The sequence below is a fragment of the Lepisosteus oculatus genome, chromosome 12, assembly GCF_040954835.1.
Source record: "Lepisosteus oculatus isolate fLepOcu1 chromosome 12, fLepOcu1.hap2, whole genome shotgun sequence".
Taxonomy (NCBI): Eukaryota; Metazoa; Chordata; class Actinopteri; order Semionotiformes; family Lepisosteidae; genus Lepisosteus; species Lepisosteus oculatus.
Window position 1 is genome coordinate 34,054,233 of NC_090707.1, and position 17,664 is coordinate 34,071,896.

A 17,664-nucleotide genomic window follows, 5' to 3' on the forward strand; every position below is an offset into this window, starting at 1 on the left:
ATCCGAAAGACGGCGCCTTTTTACAGTATAGTGTCCCCCTCACTATACTGGGGCATTAGGACCTACACAGACCGCAGGATGAGCGCCCCCCACTGGTCCCAATAACAGCATTCACAGGAAGGTTTTCCATCCAGATACTGGCCAGGCTCATACCTGCTGAGCTTCAGTGGGCTGCCAGTTGTGACTTTCAGGCTAATATAGCTGCTGGATTTGGAATATATAAGAATATATGAAATCATGACTGTGAAGTGTGAATTAACTATTATTCATGCTGAGCACAAATTGTAAGGACATTAAAAGAAGATGAAAACCTGCATTACTGCATGGACTTTGTGTGCTTTTCCCCATGTTCACGTGGTTTCCTCTTGCACTCCAAAGACATGCTGGTAGGTGAATTGGCTTCTGGGAAAATTGGTCCTGGTCTGAGTGAGTGTGTGTTTCTGTCTGCCTGCCCTGCAATGGACTGGTGTCCCATCCATGATGTGTCCTGCCTTGCACCCATTGCTTGTTGGAATAAGCTCCGTCTCCACCCGAACTGCAAGAAGTGGTTAGAAAATGGATGGATGGAAAGCCATTGATAACGAATGGTGAATATCACTGAGTGAGGAGATGGCAGGTTCAGGCAAGATGGCTGTTCTAGTCTGAATTACATTTCCCAGATGACTGTGGGTAATTTTTTGTTGCCCACAGTCTCCTGAAGGTATGGTATAGTAGGTGAAGGCTAAAAACTAGGAAGCTGAGGCTTCTAGAAGAGTGAACATTTTGGGTGTCTCTTACTACGAAACCCAAAATACCCAGGTGTATCACAGTTAATTCACACCTTTATGAAGGTGCTGAGAACAATTGTAACGCAGAGTCGTCTGTCAATGTCATGCATTTATCTTTGCTTTGCAAAATCAGGCTGCTCGTGAATGAACTTCGCCCTGCTTAACTTTCAACCAGCAGGACTTCTTGTTTTCCTGCTTCTAACCCCATGGAGATCACCTCCCTGCCAAGGTCTCCAGTAGAGCTCTCAAAAACAAGGTCTTGCAGAAATTAAACAATAATCAAAAATACTGGTCTCCTTTAAAACTGTTGCAATGTAAAACCCAGGAGAAATTTCCTCAGCTGGAGCAAATTGTGCAATCTCCTGTAAGTGCTGCCTAGTGTATTTCATGTCAAAGGTTAAGAAGGAAAACCATTTTGAATTAGTGTGTTAAAGAACAATACACTGCTCCTCTTTTACTTTAACAGCGTTGTTTTGCCATGTGGATTGCAACACAAATAAATGTTGACCATTTATCCTGATTGTGACGAAACTGGAAGAAGCCTTCTGTGTTTTCAAAATTATTTGGATCACTGTTATTAAAGAATTCTATCCGAATTTCTAAAAAGTTAGAACTGAACACAGCTGGGCTCTTGCAGGGCTCAACCCAAAAAGTGTTAGCTCGTGGAGCAAATTGAGCTCTGTAATCCAAATGCCTGGTTCGTGACACTTAGCTAACAGTGACTGGGACTCCACCCTGGTGCCAGAGCACAGAGACTCAGTGCTGCCGGTGGTAGAAGAGTCTGCCTGGTGTAAGGGGAGCCGGTCCAGGCTCCCGCAAAGCATAGTTCAGGACCCTGTGTAGACAGTATTATCCGGAAGTAAGTGGAGAAGGACAACAGGGAAAAGATGTAGAGGATCAGGATGGGTTGACAGACAGGGGGGGGCGTGATGGCGGTGATCCGGTGCTCTGGGGGGGCGTGGCAAGGGCAAACGAGTCCAAACAGTCCCAAGGAGAATCCGGGGTGCAGTCCAGGGTCCAGGAACCGGGGGATCCATCCAGGACAAGACAAACAAGGTTAAAATCCGGAATGGGATCCGGAACAGGGACAGGGAATAAAACCAGGGTAACGAGGCCAGGCGCGCCGAGCCCCAGACCCAGACGGTCAGGACGCTGTGGTGAAGCCTATGCCTTCGGGTCTCTCCTGGACCTGTTGGTAGGTGAGATCCCAGGCGTCCATCTCCCAGCGCTGAGCCAGGAATGGCGAGAGCACCAGGCTTAAATAATGAGAGACAAAACAGGTGCATATAATCAACCAAAATACGAAAAGGATCGGGGAGCCCTTGGAGTTAACTTTTTGTCCATTTGACATTCAAAGCAGAAATCTGCATCTCAGACACCTTGTGGGTTGCCTATGAAATATCTGGGGTTTCACTAATATGGGCCATTGCAGGCCTTAATTCACAGCTTTCACCATAAAAGAGTTTTCTTCTGATACAAGTTTTGAAAACCCTCAAAGGCACAGACAAAGTCCACTCAGAGCCTTTCTCCGGAAAGGAAAAATGAAACACAAACCAGACGGCGCAAGTGGAAACGATGTGAAAGTGCATTTAAAACCGAGAACACGTTTCACTTCTTCACCCACAGGGCTGTAGGGAGTGTGAAACAAGCTTCCCAGCCATATCTGCATGAATTTCTTGTATCATTTAACTATTACCTACCAAAATGCGCCAGATGTGCCTAAAGGCCTACTCCTGTTTGGAACATTTCTGATTTTCTTCTGAATATACAAGTCAAGAAGCCTGGACTTTTTAAATAAATTCAACTGCTCGAAAACATATAGCCTTGTTTTTTTTTAAATGAGAATAACCACTCACGGAATGTTTGTCTCCACATAAGAGATTTTAAAAATCAGGTTTTTATTTAACGTGCCAGACTGTTGAACGTTTTTACAAGTCGGGTGGCGTTTTGGATAACCTTCAGACGACGGCCGGGAGCACAGAGGTGGTTTGAGAAAACGTGCGCCTAAAGGCGGGCGAGCCCCACGCCAGCGCCACTCTTTCCGCGACCGGCTGTGCACCGCTAGCGGGAGCTCTACTCCTTTCCCACACTGCGCGGAAGTGAGACGGCTCGGCTTTAGCGTGTTTAGTGCTGCAAGCGCCGCAGACAATCCCGGGATGAGGCGTATCCCAGTCACAGACGCTCTGTCTCGCTGTCTGCTGCTCCATGGTCACTAGCGCTGACAGCCAGCCAGCCAGCCCTCCCTCCTTCTGAAACTGCAGACAAACCGAAACGGAGGCAGTCTGCTCCCCGTAACCAAAACAGTGCAGAACTAAGTGTTGGGGAGGACGTGCCTGTGTACATTTTTTTATTTGTGGTGTTGGGGTGGGAGGGGGGGGGAGGTTGTAATTTTTTTTTAACAAAAACTGGGCTTTGCGCAAGGATATTTTCCGATGGAGATTTATTGGAATGCATAGCCTTGTCTAAAGGTGGAGATCTGAAAGTGTTGGAGGAAGAAAAAAAAAAGGGGGGGGCCTCTCTTAATATCCTGAGCAAGGGGGGGATCCGCGAATCTCGGCTGGGATCGCTCCTGAAAACAAACACCGTGCCCTGCGTAGGAACAGCAAAACGGGAGGGGAAATAAAATGCTTACAGTTTGTCCTGTTGGCAGCGAAGTTAGCAGGCGCTTTTCACAAAGGGGCTTCATTTAAAGGGAAAAGAAAAAACGGAATTTGTGCACCGCGGACTTTAAAAGTCGGAGCTGCTTGGTGGGTTCTTGGAGGGGGGAAAAAAGGCCTTTTTTTGGAGGATTGCAGGCAATTTCTCGCCAAGGACTTATTTTTTTGATTTTTTTTCACAAGAAAAATGGAATCCTCGGATTTTCATATTAAGTTGGAGACGCGCTCGCCTGCACGTTAATTGTTTTTGCTGAAGGACATTTGCAATTCGGGAAGCTTTAGGGTAGCTAACGTTAGCTACCTAACCTTCGTATATCTGCAGAAACCCAATCAAAGGGAATAGAATAACCGTTCAGACCGATTCTGGTTGTCTTAAGGTTTTTATTTTGCAGCCGGGAGTGGAAATTAAAAGAACCGAGCCTCCCTATTTTTAAAACCGGAATCGCCCAGTTCATTTCACGAATGATGTAACTGGCGAGGGCTTTTTATAAAGAGGGGGAAAAAAAATCTAGCACGTTAAATGATTGAGATAAGTAGCTGGCTGTTCCAAGAAAATGTTAATTTTAACGCCGGCCAGCACGAAGACGAACTGAAAACAAAAACGACGAGGCACCGGTGGACAATGATGGGATTCTTCATTTGAATCGGGATTACAGTCAACGAATGTATCTGGATTGGTCATTTCTAGGAAGAGGAAAAAATTATAAAACTTTTTGGAGGTGTTTATTATCGCGGATACCGGGTTTGGTGCTCAGCATGGCCGCCTTCCACCGCCTGTCTATCCTGGTGTTGGGAGTCTACGCAGTCCTGCTCAGTACGGTAGCTGGTAAGTGCCTACATAACTGCGGGCTGAAATCAGACTTAATGGCCCTGTAAAAAAAATGATTTGGGCTTCCAATAAATAAACACTGTTCTCTTTCAGTTAAACGAAACGACACCGAAAATAACCCAGGCAGCGAATCTCAATATTTAACTTTTTTTTTTATACGGCCGAATATGTTTTCGACCGTGGTTGAACCGCCTTGTTGTAGCTTTTAACAGACAGGAAAGGTTACATTCACCCAAGAAAAATAAAACTGTTATTTAAGTAACTTCATGGGCACCTTGGTAGTCCTCCAGGTAACCAGTGTCTTCAGCAAGGTCCGGCAGCATTTTATTTTCATGAGTTGGACCACGGGTGGAATCGCTGAAAATCTTTCCAAGAACAAATGAGAAAACGCTTTGCAATCGAGTATAGCGATTATATAATTGTTACCAAGGGATAGAACAATTGAAAATACGGCAGGCGAATAATGTTACAACTCGAGATGCATATATGGCGTGTAATGTCTTAGGTGTAGCCTAAGTAATGTGCAGTATTGCATGTCTCGGTCTCTCATTTGTTACTCCATTAACAGTAACGTTCAAATGTGCATGTCACTATTTGAGTAGTCCAGGTTTTCAGATGTGACAACAGCGGTTTCAGTTATTTGGGTGACTTGAACTGAATGCTTTGATAACGTACAATTGCATCTGTAAGTACGGTAGTTAAGATCCTGGTGTCTGCTGTGTGCTTTCTGTGAAGGGTAGTGCACAGACCTCAACATCGTTTTATCTCGTTCATTCACTTGACATGGACGTGAGATGCACCTTTTTATGACAGAACAAGGGCTCTTTTTATGTCCTGCCTTCTTGCCATCTTGCCATTAGATCCAGTGTAGATTGAAATATAAAAATCTGGATTAAAAATAATTCCTATTTATAAAATACTTCCCCCTTTCCTCCTTCTAAAAGTGTCACATCACCAGAGTACAGAAAATGTCATTGGTCATTGCAGACAGTCCCGAATGAGTAATATGTTAATTTCTGCTTTGAGGTGTTTTTTAATTGATCTTTTTTGACGTACTTCCTTTCAGTTTAGAGGGAAAAAACCCAATCAGTAAAACCTGAGCAAGTGTTCTGCTTTCATTTGTCAACCATGTTGCTCTGATGCCTGGTTATCCTGAAAGGCATTTGAACTATAAGGCTTCAGTGATGTCTCCTCTGATAAGGCAGTCTTTTTAGATTCTTTTTTTTTAGTTTGTGTTCCATTTTGAAGTGGGAGAACATGCTTCTGAGAGACTCCCCAGTTGTCCATAGGTTGAGTCTTGTAGGGTTGGTAGTCTTTCAGTCCCTGAACGCGTTTTTGGGATCATGACCCTTTAAGCAGGTTGTCGAGCCAAGCTTACACAACACAGCTTGAGTGACTGGGGAAGATTAAGACATCTTGTATAACCTGAGCTAATTCTGGCAAAGATTTTTTTTCTTCTTCCAAGAACTTACTCCTATTTGGCCACAGACGTGGTCTAGGAATTCTTATCCTAATGTGTGTGGGGAAAAAAAATGTATGGCGCTATAATACAGATTCCCCTCTGGCCACGTCTGATCCAAAAGGACAACTCTGCTGTGTCCACTTATTTTTAAGCAATACCCAGACTTTCGATTGCAGGCATTAAACCACTGAATGGAAACGAGTGAGACAGTAACTGTTGCCTTAGAGATACTCTAAATGAGGGGCTGTCCAGTGACGCAGTGATTAGTATTGCTGACTCACAGTGCTGGGGCCCTGGGTTCAATTCCAGATCTTGTGTGCTGTCTGTGTAGAGTCTGTATGTTCTCCCTGGGCTCGCGTGAGACTTCTCCCACAGCCCCAAGACATACTGGTTGGTTAAACTGGCCCCGGTGCGATGATTGTGTTTGTGTGTCTGCTCTGCGATGGACTGGTGCCCCATCCAGGGTGTGCACCCGTGGCTTGTCTGGGGTCCCCAGTGATCCAGAATTGGATATAGCTTTTCGAAAATGGATTAAAAACCAGCACACAGATTCTCTCGTTTCCCCTACCTTTGAATCGAATGTCCTGGGGTCAAACGGTGCAGAACTGCTCTGCTCTGTTCTCTCCCATTCCAACACGTTGATGCTGTGTGGGTCAGTCTCGGGCACAGTCATAGTCCGGGTGTAAGATGGGGCTCCGCAGGTTCAGCCTCTGTGCTGCAGAGGTGGAATGAGGACCCATGGAAGTATAAGATCCTTTAACACACTTGAGAATCACCCAGTGCCTCACAGCAGGGGTTCAGAGTTCTGCGCCCGGAGGCCCACACAACAGCTGTTTCCATTCCAGCGGAGCCTCATGACCTAATTGAAACCTTAATTGAACTAGCAAGTTGCTTTATGGGAGTTTTCCTCAGTAGCGTTTTCTTGAACCTCCTCGGAAGTCTTGGATTTGATGTTACTTGTGAAATGCAGTAGCTGAAAGCTGCCCTCCAGCATTTGCAGGAGCTGAGCCCAGATCAGGTTGTCCAAATTAGTCCTATTTTTTTAAATGTTCTTTTTTTTTAAACCTTTTACAGTAGCAGTGAGTAGTTGGTTAACAGCATGCTGATCATTGACATTCATAAAATCCCATCCTCATCCGTTCATACAAAAAGAAACTACATAATGATGTGTTTGGGCATATAGGGACAAAACTGCACAGCCTTCCTGTACCGATATAATCTCAGAAAGAAAAAAAAATAACGCAATTAGGAAAGCTGGTTTTCCAAATAAGTCCAAAGGGGAGAACAGATCTTCCAAAAGTGCTCCGATCTCGAGCGGAGATCATGTCAGTTTTTCTAGGGAGAGCCACATTTAGACAGTTGGTACTTGGTAGACAGGCATACATTTCCTAGCGTAATGATCAAGCTTAGAAAATAGACATATTGAAACTTTGTCAAGTTGGAGTGTATAATCACTGTCTAGAAGGTAAAATGCAAACCAAAGATGTTTTCGGTGACAGAATGTACATAATTCCCGTATTATTTAATTTTATTGCACGGCCAGAATAAATTAACAAGGTTACCTATCTGAGAGTGACACTTAAAACGATCTGCCTGGGTATATCTTTTGGAGTAGGACTGGGGGGGGTCAGAGAGAATTCATTAAGTTCAGCTATTGTATAGTAATAGAAGTGCACTTGGGATACAGATTAGTCCTGTTCTTAAGTCAGTTAGGATTCAGTGATGTGCCCGAGAGCTCTACTAGAACAAAAAAGCCAGCAGGTGTTTTGGCCTCCGGGACGAAGACTGAGCATTCCTGCCTAATAGGGCACTCGGTGTGGAGTGGAGGAGCAGGTGCGTGTCTCATTGACCTTACTCCAAAGCTAGCAGCAGGTCCACAGGAGTCCCTGTTTGCCCGGAAAAACAGAACAGACCCTGGCTCAATCAAGGCAAGCCAGCCCAAGTGCTCAGCCAATAGCCTGCTCAGTCCTTGGATATGCATGTCGCAGGATGATTTCCGGCCCCTAAGCTCGACCCACACTTCAGCTACTCCTGAGCAACGGGATCTGAGCTGAAGAAACGCAGTGGCAGTGCTGTGTACCAGTTGGAAAGGAGACTGTGTGACGTTCTCTGAGGCTGTGCAGTGTGCACCTTAACCAGGAGATTAGTTGAATGACTTGTGCTCTGCCTTGGTTTGGATCTTTTGTTTAAAAGAAAAAAAAAAGAAAACGGATCATTAACATGCATAAAGAATGGTATTTTATCCTCTGGAAGAGATACAATGCTAGATGTCTGAATAGTAACATTATTGTGTACAGGATTTCTGTGCATTTTGACTTATCATCTTTAACTGGTGTTGTGATAGCTAACACAGAAGTCTTAACCTTTTTTTTTCGGATGTGCATATTTGAAGCTTTGGGGTTACATATCGCCACATTCAGATGTTCTGCAGTGAATGCGTGTCTGGTGCAGTGGCTGGGTCTTGTGCAAAACAAAAACATTTAAAATCGTCGATATGTGCAATAACTGCACACTCATCTGAATCAATTGGCAAACAACAAAACAAGCAAGTGATTCAACAGGAAAGCCATTCGTCAGTAATATGAGTGTGTGAGTGCTTTATCTTCTAGGGTCAGCGTTATAAATCCTGATCTGATTGATCGTTTGCTAGGCTTGAGTATTTGGAGGTGCAGTCCGCGATGTTTATGCAGCAGTTTTTAAGTGCTCATTGTACTCTGTCCAATAAAAATGGTGAATGATTGTGCCTTGCAGTTCCTTAAATGCTTTTCTAAGGATAATCAGCACCCCCTTCATCATTGCTCATGTCTATCCTGGTTTATTTTTAGTACATGATTGTAGGATTTGGACAGTGAGTTCATAAGATAGTTCTCGTCACTCCCATTTCTGGATATACATTCATTGTAAGCTAATTTTTTTGAAAGCTTAGCATATTATAGAGCAAACTACAAAAAAAAATTGAGATTCTTTAATAGTGGATGGCTCTTTGTGTGGATAAGAACTTGAGTTTGACACAAGAAAGAAGTAAACAGTAGCTGTTAGTAGGCTTAGCCTTCACACAAGGCCCCTGGGGGGTGAAATAAAGCTTACTTTAGGCCTTGAAAAAGATAAGAGAGCACAAACACAACCAAACAGGAGTTTTGAAGCTTCCATGTCTGATATGGTCATGTGTTGCGCTGTGAAGAGTTCTGCTATAATTCTTACAAGAAAGGGAATAATTAAAATCAGCTGTCCCTGGCTAAGAAAAACTTAATTTCATATTAGAATACTTAACAGGAAGCCGGTCCTTTACAATTTCATCAATTTCCCTACGGGATTAATAAAGTCTTATCTATCTGTCAATTCTTTGTGGCTGTAATGTTTTATTAAAAAATTTTATAGACACAGTTATGTACATATAGACTTTGATTTCCTACTGAAGAGACTATTTGTGGACACAGGAAATTAGGTGATTACCCACTGATGGACGTATTTAGAGAGAAGAACACAGACCTGAATTTGAATATGCACAGTGTTACAACATCAACTCTTAAGGGGGGAAAAATGGAAGTTAGGAGCTTTATGTGTTCCATCATTCGTGGTGCATGTTAAATTTGTAGCCATAAAGCATCCATTTTCAATGACTTTTCAGACCCATTTAGCTTTAGTATGGGATTATCCACCATAAAAAGACCAGCGCCAAGCATGACAATGAGTGTTGGGTTTAATCTCGTCCAGCCCTGACTGGGAATGTGTCTTCAAATCAACTATCACAGCATCTACAGACATGTATTAGAGCTAATGGCAGCCAGATAGAAACTCAGCTTTTTTCCTAGTCAGCGATGAAATAAAATAGAGATCTGGCCATTAAAACGTCTGTGAGCAGAAAACAGGCCCAATAATACGAAGATGATAACGAAAAGATTGATCTGCAACGAAAATGGAATTGACCAATCTGAAGAGCAAATATATGAAGTGTCATTCACATATTATTATGCACAGTCAGTAATGATCTTAAAATACGAGCACACCAAGATGTCAGCTTCAGTAAGAGTTGGCAGGGTAATGAAATGCTGCTTAGTTTACTGGCACATAGACAATTATAATGTTTTATTTTTAACCAAAATGTCACCAGAAGGCTTAGGAAAACGAGACCTGTGCTTTGAAATCTACATTGCTTTCAACATATGATTAATAACCTACACAGCCATGAAGTGGTGGAATGAAAATTGTTTTCATTCATGAGACGTTATCATCCGTCTGCAGAGCTATTGAATATTTTTTTTTTGGGAGGCATGTTGGCGCAGGGGTTAGCATTGCTGCCTGGAAGCGCTGGGGTCCTGGTGTTCAATTCCAGACCCCGGGTGCTATCTGTGTGGAGTTTGCATGTTCTCCCCTTGTTCGGTTGGATTTTCTCCCACAGTCCAAAGCCATACTGGTAGGTTAATTGGCATCTGAGAAAACTGACCTGTTGTTTCTGTGCGTCTGCCCTGTGATGGACTTGTGTCCTGTCCAGGGTGTACCCTGCCTTGTGCCTGTTGCTTGCTAGAATAGTCTTTGTCTTCCCAGCGATCCTGAATTAGAAAAGGCAGTTAGAAAATGGGTGGACTAATCATTTTAGTTTTTTTAATACGTTTTTGTTCGTGTCCGTGCTGTAGTGTTAACGATAAGGCAGATGTTGAGCAGCTCTTGAGCAATATGGAGCTGAACAAGTTATGCTGTGGAGACTGAGCCAATGTAGATGACCAGTTGCACTATGTGATCAGAACACAGATTGTCTGAAGCAGTTTAGAGTATGTTTTAGGATCATGGTAAATCTTAACAGGCTCATTTGATACAACAAAAATTATTAGGTGTTTAATGTGTGCTCTGTGACATTTAAAAAAATGATCTTGCTGAATGAAGGAATATGTCATTCTTGTTGTTTAAATAAAATGGATGCAGGTTAATACACTTCCTATTCAAAAACATCAAATTTCAGTTTACCTTTTTATGGTAGACCTTTTTTTTCCTTGTTATTGTGCCGTTAAGGTAAATGAGGCTTCTGTTGTGGGGAGTGGTTTTGCCCAGGGGCATGTTGTCAAATCTGAAAGCTGCTTAGCCCAATTTCTGGGCTGAGAATAACATTGATTTACTTGTTTAGTCGTTGTTTTGCTGGGACTCCTTGTTCTTCAGGAAACAAATGAGAGGGTTAGTCATCAGTGTTGTCTGAGAATTCATCTGAAGCAGACATGTGGTTGATTTGTACTGTGCTAGTTAATGCAACTGACATTCACTATTCAGGTGCTCAGTTGACAATAGTGAATACATTTCTATTATTTGTTGGGTTTTCGTTATGAGCATTTGTCTTTGATGTGACGATATGATGTCAAACTGTGGAGGATGACGATTTCTGTGGACATTGGAAGCTTTTTTTGTTCAAATGCAGGCATGATGTTCATGAAACTACAAAATTGATACTAATCTTTAATAGGGTTCTTCAAGACTGGGGTTCTCTGGTCCTGGTTCGCCAGAGTGTCTTTGGGGTTTCATTCCAGATTCTCATCCTCTCACAATGATAATGGGTTATTTGCTTAGTTACACCAGTTCCTCTCAGCCTTTAAAGACACTTGGAAAACCAGCAGGTGTACTGGCAAACCTGCGTTATCTTGCTACAGTAGCATCTGTGTCTGTGTCAGATTAAGCGTCAGGTGGTTTGCTTTTTATCTTTAGGAATCTCCTTTGTTAGCGTTATCTAAGCTGTGTAGTTTTCTTGTGACCCAGCTGCAGAAAATCATGTATGCCTTCAATCTGACCATTACATATTTTGACTCTATATGGAATCAGAACATTGCAGTCCTTTCCTGCTTAGCCCACTTTAGAAAGCCAAAGCAAGGCCAGTGCCTACAAAGAAAACTTCACAATAATGACCAGGTTGAGTTTCCCTCACTTAATGTGATTAGTGTGGCGTGATTATCCTGCCTAATCCCACCCAAATTGGAATGCTATCCAGATATCACGGCCCCTGTTTAGCTGGTTTCCTTTTCTTGTTGTTAATTTTGTTTCTGTAGGAAAAGTCTGCTTCACACATGTAGGTTTTTGTGAAAGGCAGCGATAAACCTGCTTATTTTACTCATCAACAGTTTTATTTGGAGACTCCCTATCAAGTTTGATGGAATTATGCTGTGTTTTCATCACAGCAGCGATTAATTCTGTTTGCTCAGGGGTCAGATTTAGGGTCTAGTTTGGACTCAGAAGTGTCTAGGAGTGAAACTGTCTCGGTTGCTATGCATCTTTTTTTGTTCAACGCGGCACATCCACCTTACAATCATCTTGCTGCACGTGCCTAATGAAAATCGCCAGCGTTGAGCGCTCTGCAGATTCGTTCCTGCACTACAAGTACGGCTTCTGATATTTCTGCGACTTTCGGTAACTTTGCGAAAACTACTGGGTTTGTCACCCAGAGGCCTGCTCTTGAATTTGTCGTAAAAAAAGAAAAGAAAAATGCTACACAAATCTGCTGCCCAAGGTAGCTGACCGACTGAGAATGAGGATTCATAAGGTATGCTCCTGTTGTTCCCTTTACAGATAGACAAGTGAATTATCTGTGCGTTCAACGCATTTTGTTTCTAAGTGCCACATTGGGGTTTGCTTTAGCACCTATCGATGAAGCCTTACTTCAGGAAATCTAGACTGTATGCCCTCCACTGTGCTGCCTTCTCTTTTGGAAGGCTGTTCAGAGGAGATGCAGGCATCCTCTCTGGTCTTTATAGTGGGAGGCCTTTGCTGTGCATAGTACATCTCTCCCCTGCTGCTACTGTGGTATTGGGAGGCTGTGTTTCTGAACTTTTTTTTCTTATTACAGAACAACAGGTATTTTTTTGGCTTTTCTGGTTTTTATACAAACAGGAAAAATCTTATTCTCCTTACAGCAGTGGGCGGGATGGAAAAGCAATATGAGTGATTGGTTTTGCTTAATCAGCTAGGTTATCCACAGATGTCATTTTTCAAACTTAATAGGTATTTGGTTCAGCTCAGAATGTACTGCGCGCCAGATGTTGTTTGTGATTTTTCTATCGGTGCTGTAATTATGTATCTTATTTTAAAGAAGCGTTCACATTTGAATTGGCAAGCCAACCCAGTTTCTGACATTCTGTGACCTGTAATGATAAAAAAACTGGTGCCTTACGCCTTGGGAGAGTAAAAGGCAACCTTTTAGTTTAAGCTTTTAGTGGAACAGATTTTCTTTCAGCATTGAAACTTGGAATCAGAAGACATACAGCCACCTAAACAACCATTGATGACATAATACAGTAAGAAAGATATCTCAACTGCAATCTTATCTGCCTTGTGCTGATAAACTGGAGTTGATCATGTTGAATTCTTGCTTCCTTCCTTGGGAAGAGTTAGGTGTGTGGGCACAGTCAGATTTTCAGGGGAAAAACACCCCCCATTAAAGTCAGTTTGGGTCACAGGTCATTTTTTAATAGCACTTGGAATCTGTCGGTGTTTTCTTTTTTTAATCAGAGGTTTCTAGCTTAAGTTTCCTTTCCATGGTTACTTGTGAAATGTGCCCTAGATGTGAAGAGACGTACCCAGCTGTGGTAATACCACCGCTGCTGCCCTGTGATGTCATTGGCTCGGGTCTGTGCTGATCCGAGAAGGAACGTTGGACAATGTCTCCTGCAGTTGTGTTCCGTAATCATTTCCAGTTAAGTGTCGCCTCAAGTTATTAAAATAGCTTGAATCTCCATTTTTCCGTACTTTCTTTGTGATGCTTTGCTGTGAACATGAACCAAAGGGGATTGTTGCTGTTTTTTTTTTATTACAAAATCACCTCCTCTTCCTCGTTTTCCTGTCACAAAAGGGGTGAGGCTTGGAACTCCTGAGGGCACGCTCCCATGCCACAACTTAAAAAGTCCAACGTTCTCTGCCATTTTGACCTTCCTGTCTGCGTAGTGGGACTCACCCTTCCTCAGGACACAATACTCCGAACATGTGCTCACAGAACATTGTTTCCGCTGATTCTCTGTAAAGTGCTGCTGTGCTGTACGGAAGGTCGTTCAGCTGTTAAACCTCCGCACAGGTGTGTGAAGCCCAAAAGCAGCAGGAGCCCCAACAGCAGAGATGTAAGACATAAGAAAAGATACAGAGAAGAAGAGGCCCTTCAGTTCATCTTGTCTGTGTGGGGCTCCGGGGCGGTTTATCCAGGGGAGAAATGAAGGCCCATACCGTTTCTTCGATGTAGTAACTGCGTAAAATGTTTTATTCCTAAGTTTTTTTAAAATTATTTTCAACATCCATTTCGAAACTGCACTTAAGAAATTGAGATATAAAAACGAAGGGGGTTTTAGCTGATTTTGTATGCTCTACATGGACTATAATAGTTACAGAAGCTCCCGTGATCTTGGTTAATCTTTTAGCTTATGTTAAGATAACAGAAGTTCGATTTTCAAAACCAAAATTCTCAAATTCCAGTAAGCCATCGCTATCTTGGCCTGCAAAGACTGTGGAGAGGTGAGAGGCGGTGATTTGTAGCAGAAGGTGCTCTCCATGCTGCCTGCTTAGTGCCATGCATTATTCAGAGCAGTCAATAAACCCGGTTTATTATTAGAATAATGCAGGTCAGATGAGTGTACCACAGGCCCTGACTTGGCACATTTCTTTATATGACGAGGGAGTGAGTCTATGGGTGGCTCAGCACCATAGCCATTTCTGATGGACATTTTAAATTCTTGCGCACTCCAGGAAGCTTTTAATATCGGTCCTGGATCAAAGTACTATGAAGCCAGTCCTCTGCGGACTGCGGTCTACAGCACATTCCTGACTAACACAGTGGGCTACAGTGCTTCTGCAACCTTGAGTGCTGACAGCATATGGGAAGAGAAAATATAAACAGAAACAGGCAAGTCCACAGGTATATACTGTAAACGTAATTGGGTATATAAAAATAATTGGTCAAAAATGCATATGAGAATATTTTGTCGTTTTTATTAATTTCCTGGTAGGAATATAACATTCAGGCAATTTCTAGCTTCCTATTTTCGTCTTAAATCAGCTTTATGTAACAGCTCGTTATCTAGGCGAGCTTGGGCAGAATGATCCAAAGTGGCTGAGTGCTTTCTCTTTGGCTCATCACTTGAACTCTTGTCAGCACGATTCCCAAACTAACAGTCAAAGCAATAGTCTAGAAAACGGGAACACGTCAAAGCTTTATTCCATGCTGGAAAGCGAAGGAAGGAAACTCCCAACGTTTCGGCTGAGGGAAACGTTCCTTTGAGGCCTCCGCATGCCGACACAAGCACCTACTTGAACTACTTCTAGAAAATAGTGCGAGAATGTCCATCAGTAGGGCAGCAATATTGTTAGACCCTTTATTGCTCATTTATCTGGGGTTGACGCGGGACTTTTCTTTTTGCGATTTAGTTGATTTCTTGTCTCAGGGTTTTCCAAGGTTGCGTTGTCTGTTTATAGAGCAGGATGCCTCACTGTAAAACCACACGTCTCCCTCTCGGAGAGCAGGGCGGAGGTGTAGCTGGGGATAAGGCTGGTATGCAGACTGCTATAGGAAATGAGCTGCGTGTGGCACCAGATAGCTACGAGATAAAACAATTGCAAACGTCTTTACAAACGGGACGATAAAGCGATTGCCCTCTTAGCTTGCCTGCTGTTCACTTTTGGCTGTACTGTTTGTCTTTGAATAATATTTCAGAACTTTTTTTTGTCTCTGCTTTGTAAATCTTCATTTGTTTTACTGTTTATTGAGAAGGTCTCTCAAGTCTTATAGTTCACATTTAAATGTCCTCTTTTGATTTCATTTTATGAGACATTTTTAGTGATGTAGAATTTAGGAGTTCATTATTAACGCCTTGGTTGTCTATGGGACGTTTTGGTTTAAACAAAAATACTGCAATTAAACAAAGGGAGCAAAACAGTTGTCCTTTGAAATCTCTGCTGTTTCTAAATTAATATGACAATAAAGGAGCACGTTAGTTGTAGCCTGTTGCATGTACTGCATCTTGTAATTATTGTATCATAACAGGAATGTCTCATAACTATCTTTAAACATGATAATATCCCATACTTCACTTTCTGGACAATACATTTAAAGTAGCTGGCACCTTGTTTATGAACTGCCAAACCAGAAAAGGATCAAATGTTTTTCAGCGGTAGATCTTCAGAATATTGCCCATCAGGTTTTTGTGTTATTCAAGTTCTCCAGTATCTACAAAGCACAAAGATGTTCATAATTTAGTATCAGGCTTTGCGGTCTGATAACGTGAAAAGTACTTTTTCACTCAACAGCATCACAGAGGAAAGTTGAGCAAGTATAGGACCGTTCCTGTTAGTTTTGATAGGAGGTATGCAAAAGAGATCTAGGATGGTTTATTATTTGTAGGGTATGGGGCAGTAAAATCAAGTCAAACATTGGGTAGAAAGAGACGATGTTACTCTTTTGCAGCGTTGTCTGTGTGCTTTCTGCAAAATCTAATTTTTCGGTTTATTGCTCTCATGTCGCTGTAATTAAACAATCCCAACACTGCACGCTGTTCAGTTGGATTTCAGTTAATTAGACTTACATATTTAGAGCCTTATGATATTGAAGTGCATAACCTTGACATGGCAGTGTTACAGTTCTGCGAAAACACCAGGCACAAAACAGAAGAAGCACTAACCCACCTTAACTGAGACTCATCTTTCATGCTCCTAAATGATATTTAGAAATTGAATGACATGCTTTAGCTATTTTAAGATAAGACATATCTTGCACTAGGAAATCATTGTGAAGTTACAGTCCGACTACAATATTCAACTTTTAGCTACTAATTGCTTGGGATTTTTTGGTGGCAGAAGTTCTGGTTCAAATACTGTATTGATTTCTGATTGTTGGGTTTTAAACTAGGGAGACATTTAAGCATTTATATTGGAAGGCACTGTCATGATTTAATTTTTTATTTTTAAATGGATGATTATTGTAATTTAAGCAGGTTTATCTGCTTTTGATATTGCTTGAATTAATTGCAATAGTTTATGAATTACATTGTTTTCACAGAAATCACTTATTATGGAAGTGCATGAAACTATAACAGTCTCTGTTATAGGTTTCCACATTCATAAATCTGTTATATTTTAAGTTCTGAAGCCCTTACGAATTCCCTCTTTGACCTGGGAGTAGGAAAGTAGGTGATATTAAACTAATATTTCTGCTTATATCTGCCATCATTGCCAGTTTAAAAGCAGCATTCTTAAAATCTATCATGAATGAGGAATAATCAAGATGCACAGAAGAACTGGAAAGAGGACTTCCAGTGCATTTACTGTTTCCCGCTGTTCAGTTTAATGGTGGAACAAAATTGAAGTTTGAAGTTTTGGCCATGTCTTTCATATTTAAGATAATTAAGACCTAGAAAAAGTCAAACTACAGTAACTATTGTTAGTGATCAATCCTCCTAACTGCTAGTGTCTATAGATTTAGAGATGTGGACAAAAGCTTTGATATAATGTTTGTGTAGGCACACGTTCCTACAAATGTAGCTTATATCAAGTGATTATTTAGGCTTTTATCTGATCTGTTGAAGGAATTTAGGGTTTAGCCTCTCCAATGTGTGCTGATTCCCTGCTGAGATTTTACTATATTAGTAAGTGTATCAGTATATTTATTCTGTGATGACAAAATGATACAGACAGATTATGTTGAAGAGATTTAAGTAATCAGATAAATGTGATTTTTTGGTGGGGGACAATTTCAGATTACATGCCTTGTTTATATACTTAGACATTCCTGTCCTACTCTGGTGAACAAGTAAACAATTCAAAATCACAAGCCCAGAAACAAACCCCTTCTGTAAGTAAACAAAAAAATAGTTGGGTTTCGGGCGCTTTTGAGATTTCTGTGAAATAATTTGTAGCTCTGATGAATAATTGTTCTGTTTCTTTCTCTAACATAAGCCTCCTTAAATTGAGTGGAAAGTTAATCATCAATCAGGTTTTGGC

General features: G+C 41.8%; 1 protein-coding gene across 3 annotated transcripts in view; it reads left to right on the plus strand.

The window, feature by feature from the left end:
* The first annotated feature begins 2,902 nt into the window (after positions 1–2,902).
* bmpr2b (bone morphogenetic protein receptor, type II b (serine/threonine kinase)) overlaps positions 2,903–17,664 on the plus strand; it is a 168,225-nt gene continuing 153,463 nt past the window's right edge. The window contains exon 1 of one of the 3 annotated variants that reach the window (XM_069196328.1): positions 2,903–4,250. In XM_069196328.1, coding sequence (XP_069052429.1) covers positions 4,088–4,250 — 163 coding nt within the window. In that variant the 5' untranslated portion in view covers positions 2,903–4,087. The remainder of the gene's footprint in view (positions 4,251–17,664) is intronic. The other 2 variants (XM_069196327.1, XM_006636761.3) reach the window with 2 other exon arrangements.